The following is a 23,826-nucleotide window of genomic DNA, read 5'->3' as shown; positions in this document are numbered from 1 at the left end:
CCAAGATCCTGATGATGATTCATGCGCAAGTGTGGCATGCAGGAGAGAGCAGCTCTGTGTCTGTACATGAGACGTCACAGTGCTGGCCACGCCCCCTGCACTGACCAGAGATGCTGCTATCTGCCCTGTGTCTCCCTCCCACTGGATTCTTCAGGAAAGATTAACCCCTTCTACCATTAGAAGCACAGACTTAAAACTTGCTTAGCTTATGTATATATTGCTGACCATCAGATTTACAGTGCTATATTTTTTTACATAACTCGGACAAACCCTTTAAGGTTTTTTTGGCATTTTATATCTTAAATGCACTTAGTCAATTAATTAATAGTAATTTGGACTTTAAATGTGGTTAAAAACCCATATTTAAAAAAATACCAAAAATTTAAAAAAATGACAAATTTGAAGACAATTTTGCATGTTGTGGCAAATCATGACGTCTAGGAGTTTTTTCAATGTTTTATTTGTTTTCAGCACACCAAAATACATGGAAATTAGATGAAAATAATCAAACTATTTTTTAGTCGCAGACCTGTGATATGAATAGCAGGTGGAAATCTTTAAAAAATATTTTAGTGTATGAAAAAATGAAAGAGGAAGACTGAGATTCTAGGAGAAAAATTTATTTAAAAACTGCCTATATTTAATCAGAAAAAGTACACTATTTTTTTTCTTTTTATACACTAATACAATAACTTACACTGTGCTTAGTACTAGAACATTCTATATAAACACATACAAAATTCCCATAAATACCCAAATGTAAATGGTAAATAGTGAAAAATTCACTTTGCTGCTCAATGCCTTTGTCACTATTGTGATTTTGCTTATTAGAATTGGAAGATATCTGCTTAGGGATGGAAAGAACCCCAAGCATCAGTCTGTAATCTGAAGTTTGATATAATCAGGAAAAAAAAGAATTAATTTAACATACATTAATCCAAAGCCAGACATCGGTAGTTTTTATCCACTTTTACTGGACAACCAGCTAGTATAATCTTAAACAGAATAATATTTCCAACTCTTCTCCAGATACACACAGAATTTAATAAAATCACAAAATTAAGCATCAGTTTGCAAAGTAAAAGATGCCAAATCTATAAAGAGGGGATATAGTGATAATGAATATGGAAATACTAAGGGTTCCTAAGTAGTTACTGTACAATAATTTAAATCTAAATTATAGCAGCAATTAAAAATGATGAAAGCAGCTATAAAGGACATTTTATTGCACCAAAATAGGTACCATGTAGTTTGAAAATGGCAAAATCAAGGAAATTACACACAAAAGTATTACAAAGTCTTCTACTAAGCAATACTGTAGCATAAAAAAGGTCTACATTTGTAATGCATCACATCATCATAGTTTCACTGCCTTTGAATTAATACTGAAGCCAATAATAATCCGAACCACATTTTTGCATCAGAAATGGATCCTTCAATGAAGCAGTTTTGCATATTTTCCTTATTTTTCTGTAGGAAATAAAATCTATAAGCTGGGGACAAAATCAAAAAGCTGAATTCAAAACACTTCTGTGGTTTTTTCAAACTGTTCAGATTGTTCTGTTTTTTTTTTACTGAGTCATCCTAAAAGAAAAAAACTTCATTTTTAACTAGGGGTGTTCAACTTTGTCAACTTTAACTCCCAGAATTCTGAGAATGCTGGCTGAGGAATTCTGGGAGTTGAAGTTCTTGGGTTTTAAAGTTGCCAAGGTTGGACACTCTTGATTTAAACTGTACCTTTTTAAAAAGGCAATGCTATTTCATTACTTCAGGCAATGCTTGTCCATTACTGTTCTAAATCCTTTGTCAGTATTTTAAGTAGGAAGTAGTGATATTTTAAATATATATAAATATAGCTGAGATTAGCTACTGATAACAATACTACAAATGAAGTGCAGCATAGAAAGAGGCCAAGCCTGTCCAAGTACATTCTTCATTGCCTCAAAACTACTATGACTCTAAGGGTTTGCTTGTCAAGAATATTTATATATACTTTTTCATTTACAATGTGGCTTAATCATTAGCCTGCAAAGTTTGTAAGCTACTCCTAAACTCAGTCAACTATTCAGACTGATCAAGAATCATAAAGCTATCACAATTACTGTCAGGAAACACTGAGCAAGCATGTGTATGTCAGTGGATTTAAACTTCAATTTTTTTTACACACTTCCTCAACATTATTTGTTTGAAGCCATCCAAAGAACATCACAAATAGTTGGTTGGAGGAGGAGCTATAACTCAAATTAACATCTTAGCTAGTGTTCTGCTCTATACTCAAGATATATTATTTTCCCTTAAGGGCAAATCAGTGGAATTCCAGAATGTATCTGGAACAAACTACTTAATATTTACTTAATTTATTCTACCCAATCTCTATTATCCAACAGTTTATGGCAGTGTACAATAATTTGAAGGGTAGCATAAAATTAAATGAATACATGCACAAACGCTTCCCCATCAGTTGAAGAATGTACATGTAGACAGGAACTCTAAGAGTGAATTATAATTTTAACTTACATTTTTGCTGAATGCAAATTTGGCAGATGTTAGAATCATGTAACAGCCATTAACAAATTGGTATCAATTAGAACATCTGCAGTTAAATCAACAACTGCATTGATATAGTTACTCTTTATTCTGTACCGAAATGGAAAGATTCTAACGTATTAATTGGTAGTGCAATGTAAAACAAATTCAGAGCATTAAACCGTAATGTTTTGAATTAAATTGAAATTAATATGTTGTAAGTAATTTACTAACCATTTGTTACCACTTATTGCAATACAATGCAAAAGCTAAGGACCAATTCCTTCTTTACATCTGAACAACAGAAAAAGCTATTTAGATTTTTATTTTTGGGGCTACGCACACAACTTCATTTGGTCACTTTTTTCCCAATGAACGAAAAACATATTATGTAGACTAAGGGTGTCCAACCTTGGCACTTTAAGACCTGGGAGCTGAAGTCCACAAGTCTTAAAATTGCCATGGATCGATACCCCCAATTTAGATGAAAACGGCAGAATGCATTCCCAAATCATTACTGAAGAATTAAAAAGCATGATTCAGATGTAATTCAAAACAAAATATTTCACGAGACAGCAAAAAGCACAGGGATTGCTCCCTTGCCCCTCCTTGCTGGAGGGGGAGACTGACACAATATGCTTAAATTAGCGTTAGTAAGAAATCAGAATGAGAATACATGAAACATATGCACAGGGAGAACTAGGTACACATCTGAACATGTGGAGGGATGTGATTTATTTGAAATCAAAAGGGAAAGCTTCTAACCTCATGAAAGAAGGACTTACAAGAAAATTCATGGTTCACCACAACTCAATTTCCATAGTGGGAAACAAGTATTATATGAGCTACAGCTTTGCTTAGTTGGGTTTAATATGAAGTGCTCCTATCAGTATTAATCTATTTGATTACTTTGGAGCAACAGAACATATAAACTGAAAGCAGTTTTGTTGGAAAATGTACGCTGAAATTGCACCAAGGCAGGAAACTTTACTTTCAACAAAGTAAAAAAATGAATAAAAATCCAACAAAATAATTCCAGAAAAGCTTCTAAGGTTTCAAAGAAATGAATAAAAAAAACATTTAATTCACTCATGTTTAAAGTTACTTATGTAAGCTGCATTCAGTATAGTGGAAATAAACAAGCTTTTTAAAAGCACATTGTTATACACTATTGTGTTTAATTCCTCTCTTATGTTTAATTCCACACTTAGCTCTGAATACTTTCCACACATTTCAAAATGTAAATCTAACCAATTTAAAATGTAATACAGTACTGTTCTATACAAAGACCCGGTAGTACACAGTGGGATTTATTTCTGTGTATGTATGAATATTTAGCACGCTTAAAGCCTTACTTTTAGAGAGCACAGTAATAAATGGGATTTAAATGTGCCCTAAACTGCAATTCTATGTATATTGGGAGTAAACTTGCTAAAGACAGTGTGTTTTACATCAGAGTAAATATTAATTAACATACACATTTAAGTTTCATTGGAGTTTGCCCCATGTTAAAAAGTATTTTCCTAATAATTGGTTCTATTAAATATACACGAATATCAATCTAATTGCTAAGGTTTGCATTTTAGAAGAATAATATAGTATCTCTAATCACATACATTGAATCTACACAAGATTCATATCCTTGGTATTAGAAGACATGGACAGTTAACATGTCTCATTGAGCAGAAGAAACTAATAATTTGTGCTGTTAAATAAAACATTATTTCACCTCTTCATTGCAGGGACCCTCCAGTACAAAGAGACTGATATTTAACCTAAGATGGGGCCCATAGCTATATTGAAATAAAAAGAAAAAATAAGTTGTTTTAAACACAAAGAAAACTGAAAAGCCACAACATTTTTTTAAAAAGCCATTTTTAAAAAGCCATTTTTAAAATAAGTTAGAAAGCTAGACTGATAAAATACCATTTTAGGCATTTAAGAATTTACAACAGTAGAGGACATAATGGTAAAAAGTATTTAATGCACTAGTTAATCTATGCCCTGAGTAAAATTAGCATTATGAGTTAGACATCACAAGGAAGAGTCCATTTTCACTACTGACTTTACTATCTAATGAAAGCATTAATTGACCACATGTGGTCATTTCTTTCTTTTGACAACAGCAGAGTGCTCAGTTTATGGAAATGGAAAATGAAGTCTAGGCACTGAATTTTTTTAACTTAGAAAACTATTTAAAACAAGTGCTTCCTAAGGTATCAGATAGGCTTCCTACAGTTCTCGCTTTTTTAACCCCAAGGATGAGGTTCTACATAAAAAGAAGTTTTACATAAAAAGAAGCTCATCTGAAGAGATGGCCTTATCCCTGTTTTGGGGAGGTAGTCGAGTGTTACCTATAAGAGACAACTTTCCCCATGGTACCACCATACTCTTTAAGAAGGAAACAACTTAGGACACAACAAATTAAACACAGCAAGAGAGAAAAATGTCTCATCAACGAGTACTGGCTTTGTTCAATAAAAGCTGCCTCAAAACATTTTACAGTACTGGATCCCCCAACTTTTTATCAAAAAGTGTTTAAAATCCAACAGAAACACTGTCATTTGAGGGAATGTATCTAGGCAAGTGTTTCTCAAGCTTGGCAACTTTAAAAAAGGAGGAATTCTGGGTGTTGAAGTCCACACCTTTAAGGATGCCAAGCCTCAGAAACACTGGTCTATAGGTACGCGTACAATTCACATCCATTTTTCACTTGGTACACCAAGGACAAATAAAAGTTGGCAGTCTAAGTTCTGCCGTTCAAAAAGATTGTAAAATTCAGGTTCAATTATATCCAGAATAACTAAGAATGGAAGTGATATCATTTGGGGGGATTGATATTATCCAAAAATGCTATTCTTTTCAATGGAAACCACTGAACAACTTTCCACGCCAGGCTATTAGATTTAACTGTTCACTAAAAGCCAGACATTTCCTAATACTGGCAGACAACTTAATTTTCTTAGAAGAGTTACAAACTGCATTATTATGCAAATAATATTCCAGATAAGATATAGAGAGGTAATGAACTGCAGGTTTAAAGCAGATGTTAAGGTATAAGGTGAATTAATAATAAAGTATAATTTTTCTGATATTTTTCTGATGTTTTCTACATAGAGCTAACAGTATATCTCATAAGTAAATTGCTTAAGTTCTCCTTTAATTCTTTCATTAAAACTGTATTTAAAAACAATGTATATACACTCTGTCAGTTGTAATAAGCAGGGAAAAACCACTGCTACAAACATAAAGCTCAAAATCAATGGCTTCTGTTGGTGTTGGTTACATTCATACAGACCTTATTAAAAGGATCAGCATCATTTTCTGCCTGTGATAAACATTAATGTAAAGCAATGTTTTAGTGGGGGAGCCCATTAATGTAACTATCAAGAAAGCTTTTGAAATAGTCAAACCTCTCAATTCTTTATTCATTAAGACAAGCCTATTTACCCCTCCTGAGAAATACAGGTAGTCCTTGACTTATGACAATTGAGCCCAACACTTACATTGCTAAGAGAGACAGTTGTTAAGTGAATTTTGCCCCATTTTATGATCTTTCTTTCCATAGTTGTTAAATGAATCACCGCAGTTGTTAGGTTAGTAACACAGTTCAGTGAGGCTGGTTTCCCCGTTGACTTTGCTTGTCAGAAGGTGGCAAAAGGAGATCACATGATCCTGGGACACTGCCAGTTGTAAAGTGTCCAAATTTTGATCATGCGATCACAAGGTTGCTGCAACAATCTCAAAATTTGAAAAACAGTCATCGGTCACTTTTTTCCATGCCATTGTAACTTTGAACGGTCACTGAACGAATGGTTGTAAGTCAAGAACTACCTGTACTCTACCTGTACTCATAGTAGGCATTCTGCTTTCACAATACAGAGTTAAAAGTAAAATAATGTTTAGCAGATGGTTAGTATGATGCAAATAGTATCAAAACAGGACTGAAACTGGAAAAAAAATGATACAAAGGCAAATAAAAGTTCAACTATCTCAATGGTATCTGGGGTACAACTGTTATCCCGAAGATACTAGCAATTATATCGGAGTAGGTATCAGAGATGAAGAGTTAATTATTAGTTCAATTCACAAATAATGATGTGTTTATTGGTTGTTTGCTTATGTTGATTTCCTAATTTATTACTTTAAAGCAGCAGTCCCTAACCTTTCCAGCTCAGCAGTGCAGCGGGGAGAGGGGGGGGAGAGGATGGTTTCACCCACACACCTGCTGCTTGGACTAATGGAGCTTCGCACACTTGCCTGCTTCTTGTGCGGCTTGGTTCCCAACAAGTACTGGGTCAAGGACCGGGAGTTGGATACCACTTTTTAAAAGGGATTTAATTTTTGAAGTACCCCATGATATCCACAAAATTGCAGTTTATATTTTTAGAAAAAGACAGCATAAGCTCTTATCAATTATATAAGAAAAAGTAAAAATGTACCGGTTAAAATGTGATGCAATCTTAGCAAACAGCAAAGGAGCAGTCAATTAATAAGCATTCTTTATTATTAATTAAGTGAGCAAAATAGCCTAATGAGCTGAAGAGAGACTGGTTAAACTGTGTGCATCCCAACACCGGTCATTGGGGGGGGGGAGCAGGGAGGAGGTGTTAGCCTTTAAATATGTACGTGTGAGTAGGGAAGAATTAGATTACTTGTTTAGAGTTCTGTTGAATTCAGACTACTTGGAATTAGTTGAGGTCAGCATTGTTCATGACAGAGGAGTGAATGTGGAACAGCTTAACTTTTCCTTTCTTCAGTTCATTCTAAGCTGAATTTAAATGACTCGGTTTATATTAGTTTGTTGACTTATTTGCAGATCAACAAAATTTAGGATGTGAGATTAATAAAATAATGAATCCTCTAGAATCCCTTCTAGTGGGGGGCACTTTGTGCATCATTTTCAGAGCCATCTAGGATTGCATTGTAACACTTCCTGAATTCTTAACACCACGCATGGACTATACTCTGTGGTGCTTATAGTGTGCTTGTATTGATACAATTAACACATTTTATGAAGAAACACTTGGTATTGGATAAGGTGGTCAGGTGTTTCCTCACTAGCGTCATGGTTGAGTTATTAGGTCTCAGTATTTTGACTTTTGACATGCTAAATGCTTAATATATTGCTATTTAGTAGTGCAGAGCTCTACTAGGTGCCTCTAATGTATGGTAATAAGCACTAGTGCCCAGAGGCATAGTTAAATCTATGTGATTCTTGTATGCTATTTTTCCTATTCTGAGACTTCAAAGGAACCAGTCAAATTAGTGTTCACAAATGGCTTCGCAATTAATCCAACTTCAGAAGGTTGCATCTATACTCTAAATAAATACAATGTATAGCATTTAGAGGTGCCTGTCATGTTTCTGTATGAATTTGTATTTCTAGACAACGCCACTTTTCAAAAAACATGCTTGCTATGCTCATTTATTTAACTTCCAGTTTGCTTGCAACAGGCCCTTATTATGTAGTTAGGGCTGTAAAAGGCAGGTTCTTGTTTGTTCTTCCATTTCTAATGGAATTTTTCAACTGTTATTTCTCTGAATCTTAAAATTATACTTTTCTTCAATCATCCTGGTTATATTTCTGTAAACCCTGCAAACATACCCTCTGTATTTTGTGAGCTATAAGCAAAGGTTAAAATACAGAAATACTCTGCAATTTAATTTCAAACTTTGAATTTGGTTTTATTGCGTATAAAATCCCATGTGCTTTCTCTGGGAAGTACAAATGCAAATTTAAAGACAGAATTTGACCTTATTCTATAATGAAAGGGCAGCCAAATTGAATAGCTATAGTTGCCTCAATGTAACTGCAGCAAATCTAACTTGAATTTCAGCTTAAAACTACAAATAAATAAAGCAAAAATGGATTTCAAGTCATATTCCATTAGCCTCTTCGAAAGCCTTCATAAACTCAGTCCAGCTGAAGCACAGATGAAATTGTTTCCCCCATCACGAACAACCTGCTTAGTCTTGCCTTTGCATTTTCTTCTTTCCTGTCCCCATTTACCCAGATAACCTGAAGAAAACTCAAACAAGCGCATCATTTTGTTGAGCACTGTACTTCCTCAAGTGATTTAAATGGCTCTTGCAAAAGAGCCATATGTGGCCCTGTTACAATAAATGAAAGATGAACGAGCCCCAGTGCATGGTAGATTGTCCATTAAGTGAAACATCATTACAAAGATAACATTGATAGTCAGCATTGTCTATCATACCCTGTACCTATCACATATATCATCACATACAATAAAATCCAAGTATGAAACGCTCTTTATATTTTAGGAATGGAAAAATCTGCATGTGCCAAGAAAATTGCAGGTAGGGATAAGATTAGATAGAAGTTTGTTCCTTGGTCACCATCTTATATTTCCATATCTTACAACCTTAAAATTCATGAAAGCCTCCAAATTCACAAAAGCCAGAGAAAACTCTAAATACCAGTGTTCTTATATTGAACTAGTTAGTTTTAGTTTAGTAGATTTTTTTTTACAAAACTATCCAATTTCACATAACCATATCCCACTTTCCCTATAATAATAAAAAAAGTCATAGGACTGTAAGATTATCAGAGCAATTCAAATGTGAAATAAAGAGAGTTCAGAAGAGCAGTGATGCAATGCAATTATAAAATTGTAGACTTGTACTCAAAACCATTTTGATATTGTCATGCTGAATGATTTTCCATTGTTTTCACCGACCAATGACTTTGATTATTTATTATGGATGAGGTATTTAGGAATGAAATCATTGTTCACCAGTTGATCTATCTTTCTGTTTTCCTATTACTCCAGTTATATTAGTGACTTTAAAATTTTCACTTAACTTATATTAACACCAAACAGTTCCCTTTTATGTGGGGCTATCCTACAAAGATCCATAAGATGTAACACAAAGTGGCTTTTAAAAATATAAATAGAACTAAACCCGGCATCAGTAAATGAAGTTTAGCAGTGGCAGGAATAACAGAAGGGTGAAAAGTGCCAGGAGTCCTAAGTACCCCTGCCTGTAAAGAGGATATTGCACTAAACAAAGACCCTAAAGAGTTTTAAAAGCTCTTCACTGGCCTAAAAAAGAAACTAGCCATTTTCTGTATGAACTTGCAAACCTTGTCTGATCCTCCTCCCTACACATAGACAAAACGTGATCAATGAACTTATATTCTTCTTCCACATTGATACAGTCCTGCATAGGAGCCCGCTTCAGGCGCTTGGTTTCTTGAGTGTAGCCTTGTTTGTTGCATTCCGTTAAGCCGTCAACATCCATGGCTTGTGTGGTATGGCCAGTTGTAACGTGAGGATGTGAATTATTAACTGTTCCATCACTATTGTTTGAAGTTGATGACCAGCTGTTTGGAACTGGACACTTCTTTAAGTGGTGTTGAAGGTAGAAGACTTGACGTCTTTAAAGAACAAAAAAAAATATGGAAATCAAACTTTTATGTATTTTAATATGTTTTTGTCCCTCTTCTAAATATAGAGCATAACAGAAAGTTTGAAGGACTAAGCTCCAATTGAACATAACCTATATTTTATAAATAATGTCTGAATACAATAGATAAACACTGTGAATTCCCTGAAAAAGCAATGAAACAATATTTATATAATTTTGTCCATCTGTCAGTAGAATTTACCTTGGTGACGGATCATATTTTAATTTTTCATATATCCTCAACAAACTTGTTCTAGAGGCTTGGGAATTTAGAGGAAGAAAGGAAAACCTGACTTGGAAAAAAGTGCATCAGATTTGAATGGGGTAACTGTCCCTTCCAATCCTTTATTCCTTAAATATTCTTACCTGTGATACCACAATGTTTCATGCCCTGGATAAGTGTTAATTAAATCAGTGCAGAGCTCTATTTCCTCTTTCAGATACAGTGAGTGATCTGGCTGTTGCTTTTCTATGCAAAAAGCTTCTGCACCTTCTTCTTCTTCATCTTTTGGAAAACAGGATGTTTGTTGATTGGTTGGGTGATCACATAACTTTATAATACAATCAGTCCCAGTTCTGACAATCAAAGATTTTAATAGAAACTGACGGTAGTGGAATCCACTATGGTCTGAAACATGTACGGAGACCCAGTGTTTAGTGGAAGAAAGTTCATCAAGAAGAATCTGAGAATTAAAAACATAACAGAATAAAGCATTCAACATAAACGCTAATCAGCTTTCTCCTTCAGATTTTCCTTCATGATAATGTACTCTAAACTATGGACCTCTGCAGAGCTGTGGTGCTATTGCAAGGAGTCTATGATACATACCAAACATGGAAAGCAAAACACAGCCAAATTAAAAACAAAAGCAAACTTTACACAGATGCTACCCAAACATATATAATTATTTGGGAAAGTGAGCAATGAGAAAACTGAATTAGCCTAGGACAGTGGTCGGCAAGCCGCGGCTCGCGAGCCAAATGCGGCTCTTTACACATTTTAATGCGGCTCTTCAGTGTGCCGGGCGCCCGCTCCGCTCCCTCCTCTCGGGCTTCGGAGGGAAGCTTCTGCAAAAGCCGAGTGACAAGTCTCCCAGGCTGTAATTTGCCGAGCTGTACGCGCGCGCCTGTTTTCCACGGCGTGGAGCAGCGGCGAGATTCTGCGCGGCGAGCGATGATTCCGGGGGCCATCAGTGGGGGGGGCAGGGTCTCCTCTCGCGTTCCTCATCTTCCCAGATGGCCCCTGGATTCATCGCTCGCCACGCAGAATCTCGCCGCTGCTCCACGCCGTGGAAAACAGGCGCGTGCGCACAGCTCGGAAAATTACAGCCTGGGAGACTTCTCATTCGGCTTTTGCAGAAGCTTCCCTCCGAAGCCCGAGAGGAGGGAGGGGAGCCGCGCTTCGGAGGGAAGCTTCTGCAAAAGCCGAGTGAGAAGTCTCCCAGGCTGTAATTTTCCGAGCTGTGCGCACGCGCCTGTTTTCCACGGCGTGGAGCAGCGGCGAGATTCTGCGTGGCGAGCGATGATTCCAGGGGCCATCCGGGAAGATGAGGAACGCGAGAGGAGACCCTGCCCCCCCACTGATGGCCCCCGGAATCATCGCTCGCCGCCCAGAATCTCGCCACTGCTCCACGCCGTGGAAAACAGGCGCGCGCGTACAGCTCTGTCAGTCTCTCTCTGATTCCCTCTCTCACTCCCTCTCTCTGTCTGTCTGTCTCACTCACACACACACACACACTGTGGTCACCTTGTTGAGTGTTCCAATCACATTTGAAACACTCAACAACTGGCCTGCATTTATGGTATTTTTCAGCATAAATGCAGGCCAGTTGTTGAGTGTTTCAAATGTGATTGGAACACTCAACAAGGTGACCACAGTGTGTGTGTGTGTGTGTGTGTGTGTGTGTGTGTGTGTGAATGAGACAGACAGACAGAGAGAGGAACAGAGAGAGGGAGTGAGGGAGGGAATCAGAGAGAGACTGACACACACACACACACACACACACACAAACACAGAGAGAGACAGAGAGGGGGAGGGAGGGAGAGAAAGATAGACAGACAGAGAGAGAGACACACACAGAGTGAGTGATTAAGTGAATGAGTGAGAGACAGACACATCCACATACACAGAGTGACAGAGAGAGAGGAAGGGAGGGGAGAGAGACAGAGGGAGAGACAGACACACACACACACACAGAGTGAGTGAGAGACAGACAGACCCCCCCCCACACACACAGAGTGACAGAGATGGGGGAAGGAGGAGAGAGAGACAGAGATACAGAGACAGACAGACAAATAGACACCCAGAGAAAATGACAGAGGGAGACAGAGAGGGAGGGAGGGAGGGAGAGAGAGTCAAAGAGCCAGAGAGAGAGAGAGAGAAAGAAAAAGAAAAAAAAGAAAGTGGGAGAGAGATATGAAATGAAAAACAACAACATACAAACCTGACTTACTCAAACTATCCAAGGAAATGCAAGGCCAATGTTCACATTAGTGGTTGTGACTTTGTCAGTCATTGTCAGGATGTAATTTTCTCTACATTGTAAGGCAAATTTTACGGAATTTAACGTTATCGATAAATAATATCGTTCTAAAGTTTTTGTTTTATTAGTTGTGTTATTTGTCTCCTCCCGACCTATGTGGATACTTGCATGCAGAATATTCTCAATAAAAACTTATTGAAACTAAAAACAGTGTACCATCCTATGTATTTTCGGTTTTAAAAATGCGGCTCTCAAAATAAATTTCAATCGTGGTTTTGGCGAGATTTGGCTCAGTTGAAAAAAAAGGTTGCCCACCACTGGCCTAGGAGGAAGGAGCAGCACCAATTGATATGGGTTGCTTCTTACTTCCTTCTTCCTAACAAGTGCTGGTATATCAATTTCTCCCGACATAGAGAAAACATGTCATTTCCCCACCACTGCCATGTTTCTTCAACATAACTGGCAATGATCCCTAGAAGTTGCACATACATGCACTTAATCCTTAACCAGCATTACTTCCATATACTTCCATATATTCCCTACTGTATTTTAGTTGATCTAGAATTATCTACCTACCCAATCTAGAGCTCCCATTGTATCCCACTTGTTAGGGCTCAATTACATTTTTTTAATTACGTAAAGTACAACATCTACCCATCCCAGATCCTTGGAAACGACTCCATGGGTGGACAAAAATGCCAAATCCAGTCTAAACTTCTTACTGACTATACAACCAACCATATTAAATACAGTAAGAATATTTTACTTTTAGATTTTAAGATGTACTCCAGCTGGTTCACAGAATTCACTTTAGAGGACACTGGTAACTCTCAAAAGGGTGGAACCAGCTGTTTTGTAATAGGCATTTCTGTTTTTGTTAATAACATTTTTTGAAAATTTGGGAACAAGATTCCAGCTGTTTAATGTCATGCTAATCCATTAAACCAGGATAAGCTTAGATAATCTGAAAGGCACCCATAAATTTCACTATGGTGTTTCTAAAGTGCATGAGCTCTTTGAAATTATACCGATATATATAATTTGCATTTTTATGATGCATTATTTTGACATATGCTTCTCCCCCTACTTTTTGTACCTTTAAGACAATGTTGATTTCTGGTGAATGCCTAAACTAGGTTTCTGAGGTTTTCTTGGGAAGATTTTCGGAAGTGATTTGAGACAGAATGGCCATCTAAGGTCACCCAGCTGGCTTTGTGCCTTAAGATGGGACTAGAGCTCGTGGTCTTTTGGTTTCTAACCTGGTGATTTAACCACTTCATCAAATTGACTCTCATATTTAAATTTAAGATCATAGATAGTAGAAATGAAAATAAATGGCATTTAAATATCTGCGGAACAAAATATGGTAATGTTAAAGATGCCTTCTTGTCAAGCTTGACCCCTAGTTATTTCATTGACATATCTATGTCATTTTGTGACATAGAGGGGGCAACATTATAAAAGTAATTTCTTCCAGAATGTTTTTCAACTTCTCAGTTAATTGTAAAGACTTGGAATTCTGTAACGCAGCGTTCTCAACCTGTGATCTGTGGACCCCTGGGGAACCATGATGTGATCAGAGGGGGTCTACAAAGGCTTGAAGAAATGTTATGATTTAAATCCTCAATTAAGTCTTGGGGGGCTGTGCCCATAATCTGTGGCCACAAAAAGTATTTAAAGGGGTGAAATATTTATGGTGAAGAAAAGGTTGAGAACTATGATTTCTAGGACTAACCAGGCTTGCCTAACTTCGGAGCTCAAACAAGAATGGTGAAGCCCAGCCACCTCATATTTATTTTCATAGAAGCTTTCATTTTGATTCTAGTTTGCTTTTCTACTGATTTCTGTCAAAGGAGGTCAGAACTCTAGGTGACTTCAGCTTTAATCTATTTTTTTGCATGAATTAGCTCAATTCTTTTTATTATTTTCTTGCTGCCCCAATTACTTGTTAGTCATACTTAAATGAATTCAGTGCAAAGATTTTCAAGAAATGTGCCAACAAACATATGTACAACTTCTATTGCATCCATACCTTTGTATTGAGCTTTGCCAAATTCTGTAACACCCAGATACGATGGGACCAGGCATTATAATTACTTGGATATCGTCCAGCAGCATCACCACAAACATCCATTTCTTCTTTCACCAGCCGCTGTATTTTTTCCATGGGTATTGCTTCTAAGTTCCCTTTAGTCACAAGAGTGGGCAAGGAGTTTTCCTGGATTAAATGTTGCAGAACCCATCGTCTGGTTGTGCAGAATTAAAAATGCAAAAGCCAATTTAATGAAAATATTTTTATTCATTATGTCATTAAATTAGTTCTTAATACAGCACATAAGGATGTTTATATCCCTCCCAGAGACACCATGAGTTAGTCAAGACAGCCATATAAATTTTCTCAATAAATAACAAAAATAAATATTTGAAAAGAAGTTTGATTATACTATAAAATATTATCTAAGATAATGAAATTCTTTTGTGAATAGTTCCAACCAATAAATTCCTGTTTTATGGCAATAAGTCCTTTAAAAACTGACACTCAAATAAGTCCTGAATACTGACCATACACATATTCAATCCCAAACTTAGGATGTCATGATTTGAACAAGCCATAGGCTTTGTTTCAAATTTATTTCATATGCAGAGCAAATATTTAAAACTATATATACCAAATGCTGGTTTGTTCCCGGTTCAGCTATGATGGTTAATTGTGGCTTCCTGATTTATTTTACTGTTCATTTAAAAGGATTAACAAAGGAGCTGCATGCAGGTTAACAATTCTTGTATATAATGGAAATAAAACAAATCTGAATTTCTAACCTAAGGTATATTTTTCATCCTTTTTTCACAATATTAAAAAGACAGATATAAAATAGATGTAAACTTACTACTTCCTTATACGTTCCTGCTTCAATTGACTTCTTTTTTTTCCTACTCAGAATTTGTTTTTGATAATAGCTATGATTACAAGATTAATTTATAGGGTAGCTGCGAAGAATTCAGATATATGTATATGCTGGAAATACTTATACGTTTGTATGCAGATGCACACACACAAACACACATGCAAATACTCTACAGCAAAGCAAAGATCTGCCTAATGCTTCCCTTTTTTCTCAGATGACATTTGCCACATCTCACAGATATAACACAAAAGTGTATTTCAGTATAAAAAAGTAAAACCACAAACCTATGAATCCATGTTTCTGGACTTTTTGGAAACTTGGTAAGTGCCAATTTCCCAAGATGTAAGTCTTTAATGGGGTTTAAAGTGCCAGACAATATCAATTCTTTTCTGAAACAAAAACCAAAGACATATCTACTAAATATAACTTGCCGAGAACTTGCTTCCTAATAAAAGTAATGATACATGATACCCACCGGTGTACCTATTTAAGCATTAGTAAAAAGCATCGGATTTATAATATTAGAACTTCACAACCATGCGCCCTGGCCCGGTCTGAAGGCTCATTATCAGATGAAGATGATGACCAGGAGGATGTATCTGTGCTGCCAAGCATCAGCCAGGATCACTGTTTCGACACCCTGGACTCAGCAGATATTTGACCCAGAAAGGAGTCTCCTCCATATAAGAATGTGGTAATTGTGTGTCTCTAAATACTAAATTATGCATTTCTAAATATTGAATAGATTTCAAAATGAAAATTGTGATTAATATGCAAGAAGTGCTTCATAACAATATATAGGCTGTCCTGGAGTTATGACCACAATTTCTGTTGTTAAGTGAGATAGTTAAGTGAGTTTTGCACCGTTTTATGACCTTTCTTGCCACAGTTGTTAAGTGAATTAGTTCAGCTGTTAAGTTAGTAAGACGGTTGTTAAGTGAATCTGGCTTCTCCATTGACTTTGCTCATCAGAAGGTCACAAAAGGTGATCCCATGTCCCCACAAAGTTGATCCTATGACCCATTTTCAGCCCGTTGCCATGCCCCCTCCTCAGCACTTTTAACTGTCCCCCAGAGATTTATCTTCATGTTTCTGTCCTTCCTCTTTAATAGGGAAAGGTAACAAGCTAACCAACAGCTTTCCTGTAACAACCCTAACAAGAAGAAGAGTAGGGTAGGAATTAACATTTGGAAAGAGGTACATCTTGGGTAAAACCCTCAGTGAAGGATGTGACAGGGACTGATGTCTCATATTTTGTCCTACTTGCATTATTTTTGCTGTTTAGGATGCATCTTCCATCTTCAAGAAGCATATGTGGGTTCAAATGAAAGCTTTAAATTAATGGAAACATCTTCCATTGATCTCTCAGTGGTCTCTTGTTCTTTTCACTAATCACCCGTTTCCTAATTAGAGCTGCTTCAGGTATCACCGTTTTCTATACTCTTCCATATATTAAAATGTAGAAATAAATGAATCTGGCTACATAGCATCCATACAATACATTAGCAAGAGGGTGCATCTACGCCTGACAACTAGCATATAACCTCCTAAGTGCACTCACAACATAGAGTTCAATTTCTGATGTGTCTGTATGCAATTTTTCAGCTAGTTGAATAAATAATTCAGGCTTATATAAATAACATTAATCACTGTTTACAAATTATTTAAAAACTGACACCCCAAAATTACAAAACTAAAATTAAACTAAGATGTAAAAATGACATTTTTACAATATATTTCATCAATCTATTTCAGTAGAACATTAAACAGAATGATTTATAATACAGAAGTTTTGATTATTTCCCATTTCTCAATAAAAATGATTACCCCTTGAAAGACAATTTTACTCTTGTATTAGTCTTAATTAGCATACGAAAATAAAATATAATACAGCAATAAATGAAACTTAATAACCTCTTGGAAGGTGAATAGAAAATGCAGTATCTGTATTCACAGTAGTGATCAGAATTTAAAGTAGTGATTACAGATCAAACCTGAAGACTTAGCAAGAAAGCATGTATTTAATCCATCATTGAGTTATTTTATTACAAGTAGCAAAAGCCAATGTTGCAGGATTCAGATTCAATCTTTTCATTCATTTAATTATTGTGTTCTGCCTTCATGCCCGTGTTCATCTTTCACTGGACAGATTATTCAGCATCTCTTCCCAACCTTTAATATATCTCTACCAAAAACTCAAGAATAATTTAAAAGTAGACAATTCTGGGATATTTTAAAATATGGCCTAAAGAACTGGGATTTCTTGTAAGTCCCATTAATGGCTTCACGTTCTTAAAAATCTACAGATCTGAGACCAAGATTGATTCATGAAAAAGTTATATTTAGGGTGTACTGGACTCCCCAAAAATATATTTGAAAGGATAGATGTTAAGTTTTTATTTATACTGGAGATGTAAAACATTTTAGGATAGCTACTTGTCTGTTACCTTTTGTACTATCTATAGCTTCCAAAGTCATTTTCAACAGCTCCATGTAGAGCATGCTAATGATAATCTAATCTTGTTATAAAGGCAAAAATCATTGACCCACATGGCATCCAAAAAGGGCAACAACTGGCACATTAGCCTTAGCAGGTCCAAGGCTTCCCAACCTGCTCTTGTAGGAGACATGGGTCGAAGAGAACCTGCTCTTGCAGAGGGATTGCAATCCTAATGCAAGCACCATGTCAGAACCAAAATATTTTTGAAGAAACAATAACTCAATTTGCTAGGATTAAGTCTGAGTTTGTTTCTACTTTTTGAGACTTTTCGCCCTAGATTTATATCTTCCAATCTATATCAGGTGTCTCCAACCTTGGCAACTTTAAGACTTGTGGACTTCAACTCCCAGGGTTCCTCAGAGGAACTCTGGGAGTTGAAGTCCACAAGTCTTAAAGTTGCCAAGGATGGAGACACCTGATCTATATATCACATCTAGTTTGACCTGGGATATCAATGCACATTGAACATCATCAGTTTTATGTAATAGTTTCTAAATAGTTTTTGAAAAAAATAGTTTCACAAATGTATAAATTTGTCTTTGCATGAGAACAAGGAGGCAGGATTTGGAAGTGACTCAGGCAGATGTTTCTCAAATTTACCAAAGTTTAAGGAGGAGGACTACAAGGTAAGCATAATCAGACTTGCAAGATTTTATTGTTATAGTTAATCTCAATAAAAGTATTTTTAGTTTTCCAGTGGAGTTGATTTCCCGATCTGGCCTATCTAGCAGGGCTGACAATTTGCTTTGCATATTGCCTTAAGAGTTTTATATTCAAAAGGCACTTTAAAAATGTTGATAAATAAAATACAATATTGCACAACTATCCATATATAAATTCACATTTTATTACATCCAGTTGAACAGATATACTGATTTAAAAATCATTGTACATCATTATGAGCTTTGGTGGTGTAGTGGTTAGAGTTCAGTACTGCAGACTACTTCTGCTGCCTGCAATTTGGCAGTTCAAATCCCACCAGGCTCAAGCTTGACAGCCTTCCAGCCTTCCGAGATGGGTAAAACGAGGAACCAAATTGTTGGGGGCAATAAGCTGACTCTGTAAACTGCTTAGAGAGGGCTGTAAAGCGGTATATAAGCCTAAGTGCTATTGCTACATGAAATAAGATTCTCTGTAATATATATGGTTACTCATAAATAGAAAAGAAAGGAGTCCATGAAATCATAGTCTAAAACATGAGGCTATCAGCAGAAGTATTTATATCTCATTTACTAATCTTACCTTACATTCCATGCAGTGGTGAAATCTGGGTTCAGCAACAACAAGGTACATGTGATATCTATCAACTCTAAACAGAGATAAAGAAATTTAAATATTTTATCAAAAGGCATATATACACTTATGGTGTACCACACATGAAGTCTAATGTTATTTTTAAAGCATTTTTTTAGCATTAGACTTTATGTGTGATACTTGCTCTGTTATTTCTGTTTGTGTAATGTTGATGAGATTCTTTTGCCTTCTTTCAAACCCTTCCGATACTTGTAAGATGTGGAACATTTATCCGAAATTATGTACCAAACATTGCGTATAAAAACATCTCAAATGGCTAATGATATTGGGAGTTAAGAGTTCAGCAATATTTGGGAGATTAAAAATTCTCTGTTCTGATTGTAAACAGAAACATCAGACATTATGTTAGCAATACAATAAATGATGCACTTAATGAATCAGTTTCACATGAAATAGAGCCAAAGCCCATCAAAATCACATTAAAAGGAAAGAGGGAAAATATTATTCTTGTCCAGTTGAAACTTAAAAGCTTCCCCACCATGTAAACAGCTTTTCTTGTATTATAGAACTCAATAGCTTTGAGATGCAAGTGCACTATGAAAACAGCAAACTAAAAGACAAAGAGAGAAAGAGAGAGAGAAAGGAAGGAAGGAAGGAAGGAAGGAAGGAAGGAAGGAACAAAGAGAAAGAAAAAGAAATATGGCACTGCATGGAGACTTTTGGAAACAGTAAGAGAGAGAGAGAGAGAACAGGATGTACAGAACAGACAAGAAAAGGACACTGGTGGTATAGAAAGTGACAAAAGAAAACAAATAAACACAATGCAGTTTAGAGGTTACACATTTTGGAAAAATATAAGGCATGTTATGGGATACAATGGCAAAGACAAGAGAAAATTGTGTTTAAAAAAAGGAAAGCTTTACTTTATCATGGAAACATCTACTATTCTGCAGGTGGCACTTTAATGCTGGCTTCTTTGAGTTAAAAAAATGTTAAAAAATGACCTGAATAATTTCAAATATAACTTTGGCTTCATTGCAATTTGAAATTGTGCGAGAACCAGTATGAAAACAACCTATAGCTGTGAAATGATATTGTAGCAGATGATTTCAAAGAAATGTTTCTTATTAGAAGGTATGCAGCAAAAGGAAATTTACATAAAACAAACTTCTAGAGACAATTCTTCAGTAAAGTATTTCTATTTCATTTTATCTTCACAAGAATCAGTCAGTCAGGTTTCTAAGCATAACCTTCATAGGTCTATGTATAGTTTACTCTTAGATTTTTAAGGAAAGTTAGATGATGTGTTCATAGAGTCAGGCAAGGTTTGAGCAAAACTACAGGGGGTCTTTATGATTTTAATTTAGATTCTTATTATAAATGTCAGCAAGCAATTTGTAGTACTGGAAAAAAAATAACAGCATCCATTCTATTTTTATTACATTAATGCATGCAATTTGTACAATGATATTTGGTGCAACAAATATATATGTCAACATAAATATACAGATTGCACCAAAAGTCAGGCCTCAGAGACAGAGTTCCCCAGCTTTGTGGAACGGCGGGAGGGAGGAGGGGATGTTCCCCTGCATGTGGCGGACAAGCACGCATAGGTCCATTTGCGCAATCAGCAAGTATGTGTGCCTGCCACTCACTCAAATGGAGCACACGTACATGCAATGCCTGCTGCTCAAGCAACTGGAGATGCACACACACAATTGCCCACCACTTCTGAGGCCGTGTTCTGAAAGGCTCAAGTGGGCCATGACTTGGAGGTTGGGGACCCCTGCCAGAGAATTTAATATATAAATTACATTAAATGTTTGAATTGGTTACCATTTTCTTCTAAACAGTTCCTTACTCATTTGATGCATGACCTTTGTACATTCCTAAGTACAGGAACAATTTCTCTGAAAAAATATTTTGATTGGCCCATGAAGCCTGTTATTTGATACACTGTATATACTGTATCACAGCAGTAACAGCATGTTATCTTTCAATACTACAAGAAGTGATAATATATCACACTTTCAATTTAATCAGCACGATGGAGATAAAATGCAAAAAGCAATAAAAATAGTGATACATCTGTATTTATAAAATGTACTAGCATTTCTATTTAAATAGATTAAAGTCAATATAAAATTAAATCTATTTAAACTATTATTATGAAAACCAAGGCTAAAAATCAGGTCTCGATTTCCTCAATTTGCATTAAAAAGAAAGAAATGTTCCTTCCTCTCTGTAGCTCTGCTCATTAAATTTGGGGGGTGGCTCTATGGAGCGGGAGAGGGGATTTAGGAAAGAGACTATCTATCATTTGGGCCATTTCTTTATTCTTTATTAGCTAAGGCTTCTGCACTCTTGCCAACTGGGATAACAAATGTTTCCAGCAACAAATTAGGCATTAAAAAGCAAGTAGTCCCTTAGACATCATTATTATCACTTTCTTGCTGACAGTAGAAATTAAAATGAGGGATGGGAACTCAGAGGCTTATTTTCTTCTCCTTGAAATGGGCAGATTGGAATTTCTAATTTTATCTTCCCTTGCTTCTAATGTGGTAAAACAGTGGTTATTCCCCAATTGTCTCTATTCTCTGGGAATATACTCTATTTCAACTTGGTAGGAAAAAAAAATCCTTGAGAGAGGGTGGCTGTTTACATAAAGCATAATGATCCCCTGCTGCTATGAATGGTTCATATAAATCAATTGAAGTTCTTTTGGCAAGCACTTATTCGCTTCGAACTCCCTCCACCCGCCCCTCACTAGGCAAGTGACCTTCCTCATCTCAAGGAGAGAAGCTTGATTAGTTCCCTTTCACTATGGAGTAGCCTAGAAACATATCACCAGCATTATCTTGTGCTCTTGAGAAAAGGGTCCAATGAAGAACTGTTAAAACAAAGGACTGTTATTTTATTCTGACTGAGTAAAAAAAAAAAAACCAGAATATATCCAATCCATCTTGACATGAAACCCAAAAAGGAATTGGAATTCCAACAAATGTATTGTTCATCTCTTGAAAAGACTGGTCAAGTAAACACAGCCCTTTAAAATAAGAAGACACGGGTGTGTTCAGGCTGCCCAGGAGGTGATCTGTGATGGGATGCGTATGCTGGTATCCCCTTCTCTATGGGAGGGTTGGTCTCATTAGCCATGAAGGAGGATGTAGTATAGCCTCTCAAAACACTATTGCTGGACATACAATTACCATACAATTTCCATTCCAGTCTCCTTTCCAGGGAGGGTGATGGAAAAGGTACTGTATTTTTCAGAGTATAAGATGCACCTTTTTCCCTCAAAAAAGAGGCTGAAGATCTGGGTCCGTCTTATACATTGAATACAGCATTCTTTGCCTCCCAAAACACTGCCCCTTCACCAAAATGGCTGTGCATAGCTTTTAGAAGGCTTTCAGAGAGCTCCTGGAGGCTGGGAGGGCAGAAATGAGTGAGAAATGGCCCGTTTTTTGCCCCCCCCCCCGCCCCCAGCAGCACTCTATAAGCTTGCTAAAGGCTATCCATGCCCTTTTTTTGACAAAAAATGGGCCAGTTTTTGTGAAAAACAGCCATTTTTTTGCTCGTTTTTGCCTCACCCCATCCCCCAGGAGCACTCTACAAGCCTCCTAAGGGCCATTCATGCCCTTTTTAAACAAAAAACAAAAAAATGGGCCTGTTTTTGTGAAAAATGGGGTGTTTTGGGGAGGTTTGCAGAGTGCAAAAACTTTTTTAAAAAATTTCCTATTCAAAACCTTGCTACGTCTTATACTCTGAAAAATACGGTAGTTAGGCATATGCCCCTGGAACACAGCGACCATCCTAAGTACATATCAATTGCCAAGTGCCCTAATTTTGATCACAGGACTATGGGGAAGCTGCAATAGTTTTTCAATGCCTCTATAACCATGAATAGTCATTAAACAAATGGTTGCAAGTCAAGGATTACCTGCAGCTGGTTCACAGGAAATGCTTTAGGTTCCTGCCCTGCCAATTTTCAAAACATTTTTCAAAATATTAAAATTCTAGTTGCTTTACAAGATCATTACTGTTATTTCTTCAGCTGCAGCACTGTTTCCAGCAATCATGTACACATGGTACGACCTGGAGTACTGATGAGCTAATCATATGCTAAAAGGCCTCTGGATTATTCCACTGATTCTTTTCAGCATAAAAAAGGGTTCAACTATGTGCAATATTAATCGTGCAATCATGCTTTCAATTGCAAATTTATTGAGAATACAGGAAGATTCCTCTGAGGATAGCTGGGAATGATTAGGTTAGTATTACAGAAGGTATGAGTGATACAACATATATGAGGTGGGAAAAGCTTTTATGCAGCAATATTTTGTACTTTACGAAGTAACTTACCTTCTTTGTTGAGCCACTGCTTTCTTAGTTTGTAGTGAAGAAGTTTGTTATGGACATAGGGCAAAAGAAATTTGACACACCAGCTTTCCACTCCAAGTTTGTTTTCAACCAGAACTATTGGACTTCGATTATATCTGGCTTCGGGGCAGGGGATTAATCCAATTTCATCTCTTAAAATAATAATAAAAAGTAGATTAACTATATCTTCCTTTCATCAGTTGTTGCCATTTTTTGCATTAACTAAACTTTTGCCATCCTACCCATGACTCTAACCTACTAACTTATTAACGAAAAAGTGTTCCAAAAGAGTTTATCCTGCAAACTAAATAACATTGTTGCACGCAGAAGACACCAACTTGCA

General features: G+C 36.4%; 1 protein-coding gene across 1 annotated transcript in view; it reads right to left on the bottom strand.

The window, feature by feature from the left end:
• Positions 1 to 604: 604 nt before the first annotated feature.
• The window catches only part of PTAR1 (protein prenyltransferase alpha subunit repeat containing 1), a 30,543-nt gene continuing 7,321 nt past the window's right edge, over positions 605 to 23,826 (bottom strand). Inside the window, exons 2-7 of the mRNA XM_081945178.1 lie at positions 23,466 to 23,635; positions 19,092 to 19,158; positions 15,634 to 15,738; positions 14,476 to 14,689; positions 10,327 to 10,643; positions 605 to 9,931 (exon numbers count right to left, since the gene is read on the bottom strand). Of these exons, the coding sequence (XP_081801304.1) occupies positions 9,589 to 9,931; positions 10,327 to 10,643; positions 14,476 to 14,689; positions 15,634 to 15,738; positions 19,092 to 19,158; positions 23,466 to 23,635 (1,216 nt within the window). The 3' untranslated portion in view covers positions 605 to 9,588. The remainder of the gene's footprint in view (positions 9,932 to 10,326; positions 10,644 to 14,475; positions 14,690 to 15,633; positions 15,739 to 19,091; positions 19,159 to 23,465; positions 23,636 to 23,826) is intronic.

This window comes from Natrix helvetica, assembly GCF_964273705.1.
Source record: "Natrix helvetica genome assembly, chromosome: 2".
In the NCBI taxonomy this organism is placed as follows: domain Eukaryota; kingdom Metazoa; phylum Chordata; class Lepidosauria; order Squamata; family Natricidae; genus Natrix; species Natrix helvetica.
Note: the sequence above shows the minus strand (reverse complement) of the source record. Positions and strands in the feature narration are given on the sequence as shown.